General features: G+C 35.4%; 1 protein-coding gene across 5 annotated transcripts; it reads right to left on the bottom strand.

Annotated features, from left to right (window-relative positions):
• Positions 1 to 3,623: 3,623 nt before the first annotated feature.
• Positions 3,624 to 8,001, bottom strand: LOC110940546 (silicon efflux transporter LSI2). Of its 5 annotated transcripts, none has more exons than XM_022182088.2 (5): positions 7,865 to 8,001; positions 6,410 to 6,590; positions 5,079 to 6,269; positions 4,645 to 4,834; positions 3,624 to 4,088 (listed from the first exon to the last, which is right to left on the bottom strand). In XM_022182088.2, exons 3-5 carry the CDS (start codon positions 6,234 to 6,236, stop codon positions 3,823 to 3,825), a joined length of 1,614 nt encoding a protein of 537 aa, XP_022037780.1. In that variant the 5' UTR covers positions 6,237 to 6,269; positions 6,410 to 6,590; positions 7,865 to 8,001; the 3' UTR covers positions 3,624 to 3,822. The 5 variants fall into 5 exon arrangements, with proteins under 5 accessions (XP_022037780.1, XP_022037781.1, XP_022037783.1 ...); XM_022182089.2 differs by having other exon boundaries at positions 5,079 to 6,265; XM_022182091.2 differs by lacking the exon at positions 6,410 to 6,590 and having other exon boundaries at positions 7,865 to 7,996.
• Positions 8,002 to 11,465: the final 3,464 nt, after the last annotated feature.

The raw sequence follows: 11,465 nt of genomic DNA, 5'->3' as shown, positions 1-11,465 counted from the left end.
TCGTATCACATCTTTATTATTTTTTTAACTTTAAGTATCATATTATAGCGTATCGTATCGTGTCGTGTCGTATCGTAGCGTAATTTTGTATTATTTTTTATGTTGATGTATTCACAACGTGTGATATTATACATTGTACGTAGGCAATCAAATCAATCTAAACAGTTAAAATAAACAATCACAAATAAACTGAAACTGCAAATTTAATTTCATAATAAGTTTGTATGAACTTTTTGAAGCAATACACATCGTATAGGCCATTACAGATCGTATTGGTTCATGATTTTGAAACAAAAACCTTAAATTTTGAATCAATACGATGCGTATAGGCCCATACGCATCGTATTGCTTCAACTTATAAAGAAAAAAAGAAATTTTGAAGCAATATGATGCATATAGGGCCATACGCATCGTATTGCTTCATCCGACGATGAAAAAAGCCCCAAAATCATAGCCATGCAACCCCAAAAATCAAACAAATTCATCGAACAAAATTCAAAATTGAAAACGTATAAATGATGAGGGTTCGGAGATACATACCGTAGTTGTCTTTGATCTTGAAATCTATACCGTATGTTGACCGTACTTGTGTGTATTTTTGTATTTGGTTCGTATTGGTAATAGTAACCCCCTGTTAATCAGGGGGTTATATCGTACAGACCTTTAATACACATCGTATAGGCCTATATGGTGCGTATTACCCCCCTGAATTTTTGAAAATTCACCCTAGGGGGGAATACGCATCGTACAAGCCTATACGATGTGTATTACACCCCTGAAATTACTGAAATACCCCTGGTTTTTTGAGAAATCACGGGGGTAATACGCATCGTACAAGCCTATGCGATGCGTATTAATCTGCAATACGATAAAGTATAAGTCTATAGGATCGTACAGGGCATAATAAGAAAATTTGTTTTTATCGTGTTTTGCTCGGTTCGACGTGTATACGTGTCGTATTTTGACGAAATTTCGCGTATTTTGTCATTTTATGAAGTATACCTTCAACATGCGTTGTTTCGGTGACGTTCGGTTGCGTGTGATTATCGTATTCTATGATTATGTACGGTTTTGTTTGAAATCCACTTGTATTGTATAGTGCCGTGTTATATGTATATGTGTCTTAGAATATCATTAGTTGCGTATTTTGACGTATATTTGCGTATTTTGACGTATTGTAGTGTATTTTAGAGTATTTTGACATATTTGAGTGTATTTTGACGTATTTAGCTTATTTTAACATATTTTAGCGTATTTTAATGTATTTCGGCGTATTTTAGCATATTTTAACGTATGTTAGTGTATTTTGACGTATTTTAACGTATTGTAACGTATTTTAGCGTATTTTGACGTATTTTTTTTGTATTTTAGTGTATTTAACGGTTTCTAGCATATTTTAATGTATTTTAGCGTATTTTGACATATTTTATTGTATTTTAACGTATTTAGTGTATTTTGCGTGTTTTAACGGTTTTTAGCGTATTTTAACATATTTTACCGCATTTTGACATATTTTAGCGTATTTTAACGTATTTTAGCGTATTTTGACATATTTCGATACCATCGGCTGACACCAAATTTATCCCAAACCATGATACGAAAACAATCATTAGAGTTAAGAAAAATATGTAAATGTATTCAACTTAAAAATAATATGAAAATAATAAAGATATTAAATAAATTCTATATATTATTATTATAATATTAAATCTACTATTTATTCATTAGCATTCTTCTATATATTAAAAACTGAACGAAATGAACAGTAGCAAAATATGAACAGTAACAAAATGTTTTGTCCTCACCTACAAAAAGAGCCTGAGAGAGAAAGTGACAACCGAGAGAAAAATAGACGGAGATGCGGAAGAAAGAGTGAGTGTTATCAGGAGGAGATAAAGGTTTTGGCGGCATCCAACCATTCCGGTCATCTCCGTCGGCGTACTCCGACAGGTCATGCTTATCTCCGTCGGCGTACTCCGACAAGTCATCGTTTACGATGGTTTACGGTTTTGACCACGAACCCATTTCTCCGGCGGCAGTGATTAAAGGTTTCGTCTTACGACAATGACTTCCAGATGGAACCTTTGCTTGTAAAGGAGACTAGGGTTTTGAGACTACCGCCATGGATTCCGGTGAGAAGCACCAGCGCCGATCAGGGGCTGCATGTGCCCGAGTTCAGTGGTTCCGAATTAATATTAGGGGATTGTGATGTGGAAGAGGTTAAGGTTCGAGCAGTGATGAGGGGATGGTGATTTAGTTCAAGCAAAACCACCGCCGACGACGGAGGTGCCGGTACCTGTCCTGACCGTTGGTGGAGTCGACTCCCAGCGGCTGTTCAGATCACTGTTAAGGTATTATTCAGTCACCAGAGTTTCGATCTGTCGAAGTCGAACTACACATCTCATATACCATCATTGATGCGAGTTCTATAAAGTTTTTGAGGGGGGGGGGGGTATTGTATACAAACCCTCATAGCCTGTGTCGTGAATGGAAGAAGAGTTATGAGTTAGGTTGTGTCGTTGTGGTGTTGGATGGTGGTTGTGATAGTGGCTGCTTGGTGGTGGTGGTGGTGGAGTCCGGAGGAAGGAGACGATGATGTCTACATTTTGGGGTTTGTCTGTGTTTAGCATTGCTCATATTTGTTCTTCAGATCTTAAGAAGCATCAAGTGAAAGGAAATGAAAAAGAAAAAAATGATAGAAAATAAAAACTAACATATTCAGATTTGACTCAAAAAGTTCACAAGAACCAAAGCTTATTATACACTGATTTTTACTGACACACTTTTTCAATCTTTATCAATTTCAATTTATTTGCATTTGAAGTCCACTAACATCTAGCTACATGAGGCGATTGTATATACATAATTATAATTACTTTCAAACGTACTCTTACTAATGTAATACCAAACTAACCTGATACAGATCAAATTTGGGCTGCAATTTGACCAGGTTATAAAACTGATACGAATCTATGATTAACTATCGATTTTTGAATGTGTGGCGATAATATACGATTGACAACCAAAATTTTGAATTTGTAGCAATAATAGAATAAAGTATCCAACTACCTACGGAATTTGGATGTTACAATTAATTTATTAGTTTGTAGACTTATTGATTTTCAAAAATATAATTGAAAATAAATTTTAATCGGTCATTGATGATGTGAATTAGTATTGCAATACAAATTCACGTTGGGAAAATCGATTTACCATTTGCTAAACCTCTCACCTATGTATAAATTGTTATTTTGATTTTTTTTCTTTCGTTTGCTGTGTCATCTGTCATGTGATGTGTCGATGATTTTGATGCTCAGGGTTGTTTTATTACTTTATATTGTTGGTGGTGGTGATAGTGGACACGTCTGTCTCAACCCGATCGGTTAGGTACTTAAGACGGTGATAATAAACACACAATCCGAGTGTTGGGTAATCCGAGTCCTACGCGCAGCGCGCGTTAGCGAATAAACCTAGTTTTTTTAATAATTAATAATAGTATAAAGTATATTAGTATAATTAGTACTTTTATTAGTCTAAGAAAGTAGAAAAACACGAGCCATGTGAATGAGTCATCGGTGTATGGATTCATTTGAAGGATTTGTACAAGTTTAGAAATAAAAATATTAATAACAAATTAAGAAAGCTGAGTATCATCACATATTGTATTTACATATGGATTGGGCATTGTTATTATTTTACCTTACAAACGTGAGAAAAAGAAAATAACAAGCTAGGACAAGTGTACGTGGAAATGAATATTATACAACATTGGATTTACAAAACAAAATTTGCAAAGCAAAATTGTTCTAAATTTATGTATGTTTATGTCCTTATGAGTATCAACCCAATAGCTGTGACTATTATGGTGGAAGGGACACCAAATTTAAGATGAGTCCAGAAGGTAAGATTGTACCCAAAATGCTGAGCACGGCGAGCTTGTTCACACACAATCAGATTGGCTGCTGACCCAAGCAGTGAAAGGTTTCCGGCCACCGTGCTCACCCAGGCCAATATTAGCCACGCTTTCTTCTCTTTTTCTGGCGATATGCTGGCCGCCGCGGCCGCTACCCTTCCTCCAAGCAACAACACTGAAATTCAGAAAAAAAATGAGATTAGAACTTGAAGCTATAACTAGCGGTTCTAAGTTCCAAAACATGGGTAGAAACATTACGCCAAGTTATTCAAATTATGAACCGAACAAACAAGCGTACCTACAACCTAGTAAACCTCATTTGTAGCAGAGCTATTTGTAGGGTCCAGGGATGGTGGGATGAAGGCATACCTTCCTCTATCCCAAGGGACAAAGAGACTGCTCCCACCAATACCCCCGGCTCCAAAAGGCTTTTCTTTTACGTGTACAGTAGATTAATCCATGTAGCATAAAAATGTGACTAACAGAATCACAAGCAACAACTCAGTCGTGTTGGGTTGGTGGGTTAAAATGTGCAACCCGAACCCGACCAATATTATTATTCGCGTCAAAGTTTTCAACCGTAATCCGCACACATATAAATTCGGGTCAACTTAAACATGACCCGTTTAACCCATTTTTTAAAAAATAAGTCATACATGTTGACGATTATCAATAACGTGTTTAATGGTGAGCATGAGTGTGAAAACTATGAGCACTCCAAGAAATATTACCTGTTGGCACATTTGAAGCCAGATTCGAGAGAACAACTATGACCACTCCAAGAATTGCTACACCACTGATGTGATCAATTCGCGCATAAGGTTCCATAAAATCCCATACTGCACTTGGGATTCCAGTTCTATTAAAGCCTTCAACGGTCACAAACATTCCACAAAAGAATACCAACAGTGAATAAGAAACCTGAGGGATGAAACAAATGCAAGTCTTAGTCTTCATTTTACGCATGTAAGTTATTACTAAAAATACATTTAGTTTTTTTTAATCATATTTGACAGAATAATTACTTATCGAAAGTGTTTTAAGTCCGATGCATAACCAAAAATAACCTTTCTTTTCTACCTAAACCATTTCAACCTGTGACACAACCAACCTATTTCAACCTATTACCCAAGCAACCCATTTGCCATGGTAACAGAGAGTATACCTTCTCTAAGCATGGTCGGGCATCCTTGAAATCAAGAATCACGAGAGCCAATGCGGCTGTAATGGCGGTCCACGACATATTTAATCCCATTAGAAACGAAACCAACATTCCTACAGTAATCGTATACACTCCTACTTTCCACAATATTATCTTCCATTTAGCAGACTTTTCATCAATATCCTCCAAACCCAAATCAGAAGTCCTACTCATGAATCCGTGCGTCGAGGATACCCTTGACACAAGTCGCTCATCCTTCTTCTGTGACGATCCACTGTCCGTAACATCTTTCGAGACATTTTCATCTCTATGAATCTCATTGTCACCGGAACCACCTACACGGTTCCTAAGAGTATTATTATCTATGTGGCCATTAACGCTTGGCGAGCTGTGAATACTCATGGCTTCCAAATAAGCATTGAATTCATGAGAATTTTGCGACGTAAGATGAGACATTGTAGCAGGTGAAAACCTATGGGAATTCACATCTTCTTCAGGGGTTACTTCAACAGGAGGCTCCTCTTCATCTTTCTGAACAGATAACAACTTCCAAAACATGCATAACAGAATCGAGGCGTTCACACAAATGCCGACCACCATTGAAGCTGCGATCCCAAACAAGAATTCCCCAAAGGGTATTTTACTTTGAACTGCTATGACTAGATTTTGAGGGTTACCAATAGGTGTAGCAGCAGATCCAATATTGGCACTGGACGCGAGTGCTAGTAAAAATGGATGGGGTGGGAGGTTTTGTTGTCTGGCAATTTTGAGTACAAACTCGGTCAACACAACACAAGATGTGTCATTAGTGAAAAAAGCACTCGAGATTGCAGATACCAAGCAAATTCTACACAACAAGTCCTTTGATCCTTGACTTTTCCATGAAAGCAACTTGCCTAGATACTTGAACATATCGGCGCGTTCAAGATAAACACTCACAACCATTGTCCCAAACAGAAGACCAAGAATTGGAAGATCAATAGCTTCAAACGCTTGATCCGGGGTTATAACTTGAAACAGAACCATGAGCATGGCACCAAGAAGGGAGCCTGCGGTTCTTCCGATGGGCATAAACGGGACAGCAGGAAAAACCGCCAATACCCAAAAGATACCAAAGGCAAGACAGCCTAGAACCACCTTGATTGAAGGAGCTAGAACCATGATCCACACACAGTTGGATAACAATCACCCTAGCTAATCATACACAAATAAACAAACACAGTCAGTAGGTAGGTAACTAAGCTAGATAGCTAGATACTTACATTTAATCATCATATCATATATAAACAAGAAACTACTAGTGAAACTGAAATCAAACAAAAACAGAAGCTTACTTGATGATGGAGCTGCAGAAGGCTGACCTGGAATCTGAATCTGAATCTAAATCTATATCAAACAAGTAGAATTGGGATATTTGTACAACAGTGTCGACTTGAGAAGGTTTGGTACGAAGTGTTTGTGGGTATAAGAGGGACACACCGAGAGATAAGCAATCGGACTGCCAGCTTTTAATGTCTACGAAATACAAAAAATGTGGACCACTTTTATTTTTGTTTTGTTTTGTTTTGTTTTTAACTTTTGAAAAATAAAACAACGTTTTGTTATCAATTTATAGCAATTGGATAGGCAAACATACGAACTTTAATATGACATGTGCTAGTATAAACTATAGATGGGTTAAAAGTTGATGTACTTTTTTTTTCCGACGGAAAGAGCAAAAATGGATAGGTAAACATGCGAACTTTAATATGACATGTGCTAGTATAAACTCTAGATGGGTTAAGATTTGATGTACTTTTTTTGGGTTAAGATTTGATGTACTTTTTTTCCGATGGAACTTTAATATTGTAGACAATTATTTATACATGTTGTGCAATTATAGCACGGATCTATATTGACGCATATACCACTTGCTCGTCCCCAAACACGTATTACATTATTGTGGTTTCCTACATTTTGTATGTTAAAAACACATCGCAATAGAATCTCCGTATATATAAATTGAAGTTGTTGTTTATGTACAATAATAATTAATTTTCTAGAACCACAAGCATACACACTCTTAAATCTACACTATTGTTTATCACGAGACTTATCAATCTCCTATAAGACACCATTACATATACATATTAATACCGGTAGCTTACAAACAATTTGGTAAAAGGCACAACACAAATTAATTGGTACAAAATTCAACAAGTATGATGTTATTACTTTTTTAACGGTGTACAGTTAGTATGTTGCTAATCGGGTTACTAATTAATCAAGTTAGTTTTAAAATCATCCTTGCATGGATTTAAACCTACCTTTCCCTTGACCACTAGGCTAAGAGATCATTATGTTATTACTTTTCTACAATGTAGAGTATTTTTGGTTTTAACATTTAATTTTATTTAATATATATAATATAATATAATTAATTGTGTTACTAATATAACTATGTCTCAACTTTACTCTTTTATTATTAAAAATGTATGAATCTCCAAGTCAAAAGGAAATCAGTCCTTTTTTAGCAAGGTTCAAATGTTAAAATAGAATAGTAACTCTTTTCTAAAACAAAAAGAATAGTATCTCAACCAATGCAAAAGCGGCAAAAGGGCAAATAGAGGATCTATCAAGCATCAATCATATATTGAACACTATATTTGCACACAGTTGCATCGAATCAAAACTCAAAAGTGATTCGAGTAATATCAGATCAAATAAAGTGATTAAAGTAGAGTCCCAGTAGATAGATCAGAGATGGATACAATGAAGATCAACGAATTCGTAAAACTATCAGAACTCACCTGAAGATAGTCGAATCAGACCAAGTGATCCCAGCTGATAAATCAGTGCGACAATGAGTCGATGCAGCAGAGAATGGCGGATGCAAGGATGTTTCTGCAAATGGAGATCGAACTTGTAGATTGTTTTTATAGGTGGAAATGAGTGTTGATTCATACATGATAAATAACAGAAGACGTGTTGATTTATCAAACATGATATTAATAAATGTATTATTTTTGTCCAAGTGAAATTTTTTTATGCATGTCTATCAAATTAAAGTATTACACGGGATACTTGTTAGGCTGTGACGGTTTGTAAAATTGTCTTCTTTTTTCTTTTAAGTTATTATTTTGGAGAGGAAAGTGGCGTTATTCAAACTAGTCAGAAAAAAATGAATTATTTGCAATAGAAAAATGGTGTGTGGACCTACCTTTCATATGCATGAGTGATTAGTCCTCCTATTCACATGTCTTTCTTTGTCTTTTAATTTTAAAATTAGTATTAAAGAAAATGTGTTTTAACTGTATATATAGATTGTATTGATCAACTGTGAATATTAATACAACTAATATATTACAATTATCAACTTATTAATCTGAATAGTGATTTGAATTTTTTATTATTATTTCATTTTTCAATTTTTACTTCTTTATCTTCTTGTCTTTTTTTTATATACATTTACCCTCAGATTTCAGTATCTTCTTGTCTTTTTTTTATATACATTTACTCTCAGATTTCAGTATTAATACTTAACTCCTTAACTTTCTAAATACTTTGTAATCGAGTTTACATGTTTATTTTGATGTACGTGTAGGTATAAATTCAAGTTGATTTACTTTCCACGTAAACTTTTCCGGAAATTAGTTGGTTCAAATATAATACATTTTTAGTTGGTCTACGTTTTAACGTAAAAAATCTACGGAACGCCACAGCAACGCACGAGGCAATTTTCTAGTTACCTTACAATTACAAACATACACATAGGGGATGGATCATGAGAAAACCCAATGACACTTTTAGTCCCTGGGAGTGTCAAAATTGAACAATCCAGTCCCTGTGGTTGTCGATTTGGATCAATAACATTCCTTTGACTAACGTTCGTAAATGAACAGTCTGACTCACCAACGGTGTGAAGGGCATAGTTGTCATTTCACCAAAAAACCCCACACAACCATTTTAATTTGCAATCTTCTTCCATAAGCATCAAATTACTCCCTCTTTCCCAAAAACCCCACCGGCTTCCAACCTATATTTTCCGGCGACCAAGCTTTCTTCTCTAATCATCGTCGAGATGTTCTAGTTTGCTGTGATAATGTACTTGGAGCATGTAACAAGTATGACATTGCATTAATTTCACTTAATAACTAGTATCGACTAACATAACATGCATGACATTGATGACTGTGTTCGGTAAACATGAAATTGTAGTTGGATTCAAGGTTCAAGCCACACAACGTCGTATACAGATCCAAATGCGGGTTGTGGTTTGTGGTTTTGGCAGTGCAAGGGTTGAGGTCATCGTAGACAAGGGTTGTCTACGAATTAGTGTTGATCCCAGATTTGATGCTCAAAGACTAAGTATGGCAAATAGATTTCAACAAATAGGAAAATATTGTGCGGAACTAGAAATCAAACTTTCAAGAAACAACTTACAGAATTTTCAAGTATATTGATCACTTTGAAAAACAAAGTTATTGACTGTTACAAATGAATGCTTAAAGAATTATGTGTGTAGGGCAATGGAGTTTGTGGTGTATGTATTAAATGCTAAGCTCAACTCATTTAACCTTCGGGGTTGACATCTCTATTTATAGAGAGTCTGGATCATGAATAAATACTTGTTTATTCATGCACTTGCTTTGCACAAAGTAGCTTTTTGGCATATTCATTGAATCCATTAGTGCCAACTTGCTACTTTTGAATTGTGTCAGGTTTAAGACAAGGTGGTCCATCAGAAATTCTGATGACCAGCTTACCAGAATTCTGATGAAATTAATCATCAGAAATTCTGATGATCAGACTTACCAGATTCTGATGATAAATACCATATTTATCATCAGACTTATCAGAATGATCTTTTCTAATCGTCTTCTTTGTCTTGATCACTTCCTGATATGAAGTTGAAGATGTGTCTTTCATTTCTTCTCGTCCTGTTATCTTGTAGGCACCTTTTTATTGATCTTTCTTGACTGTGTCTTCAGCATATGATCAGATTGATCATCTTTTTCTTCAACACTTACATAAAAGTTTCCTAACAATTTCCCCCTAAGTATTGTAATAAAAATAAGCTACCTTATAACAAGTGAACATAATTCAGAAAAATTCCCAACAATGGAATCAAAGTTTGCAAAAGTACAAAGTCTTTGTTTAAAAACAGATTACAAAAGGAAATGACATGAAATTCAAAATATCTATAAAACAGTTTGGCAGGCTTGTGCAGAACATCTTTCTTCAGCTTTTTCTTGTAATTGATGAACTTGTGGCAGATATCATACATTCCTTTGTACCAAATTCTAGCTTGTATCCATTCATCAATGATTTCTTCAATTTCTTTTCTCAGCAACTCTTTATCTTTCCCTTTCCCTTGAAGTTATTTCTGCTTCTTGTTCATACATTCCGTGATGTATCTTAGTGTCTGATTAGAGTACTTGCAGATATCAACTGTTCTGAAAAGAGCTTTGTTACCTTCTATATCTCTGAACACGATAGAGAGTCCTGCTTGTTCAAGGATTTCTCCAGTTCTGGCTTGTTTTCCAGCTCTTGGGGATTGATGTATCTGGTTGAGGGATATGGACTTTCTTTTTATGAACATAGTCATAATTAATGCATAAATCAAAATCAGTAAAAGCTATTCTTTCAAACAGCTTGACTTCTGCTTTTGAAATGTTGTTGAGTGCTCTTCTGACAGCTTTGGTGTTGCTTTTGTCTTCATCATAAGTTTACTTCAGAAAAAGAATGTCTAGTGGATGTAGCTTGTCTGCTAGATCTCCATCAGTTAACTTTACTTCAGTGCCATCTTTTCTTAAGAGGGTGTACTTGTTCTGTTCAAAATAACCTCCAGCACCATCTGAGATTCTGTCATCGTCCACTTTATGTCACACCCTGACTTTTGCGGAAGCGTGATTATGGTGTGACTTTCTTAATACCATTGCATTCAATCATAACAACAACTATATGATAAAACCATAAATTCGTCATCCATTAAATAAGTTTAAAACATAACAACATTGTTTTGAAACGTAGACTTCAAATTCAAGTTTTACAACCCATACAAATTGTTTATGAGTTCATTAAGGACTCATCAAAAGATACTGAATAACACCAAGGTTTGGAAGACGTGTCTCGTCCAGGAATAAGACACACTGACCAAACTCAAAGACCATGGATGACATCTTTATTCCTAACGCATCATAAAAACTTCCAACGCCCGCTAGATCCATTTACTAATTCCCTGAAATACATGTAGTTTGAAAACATCAACAAAAGTTGAGCGAGTTCATGTGTTTGCTTGTGTGTATAAGTAAACCTTTGAAATCATTGTAAGTATGTCTGTAAGTTTAAAAGTCCCGGTATGAAAGCAACAAGGAAAAGATCACCAATGGTTTGCAAGGCCACTGATAT

This window comes from Helianthus annuus, chromosome 5 (assembly GCF_002127325.2).
Source record: "Helianthus annuus cultivar XRQ/B chromosome 5, HanXRQr2.0-SUNRISE, whole genome shotgun sequence".
NCBI lineage: Eukaryota > Viridiplantae > Streptophyta > Magnoliopsida > Asterales > Asteraceae > Helianthus > Helianthus annuus.
This window is presented reverse-complemented; position numbering and strand designations above follow the sequence as displayed.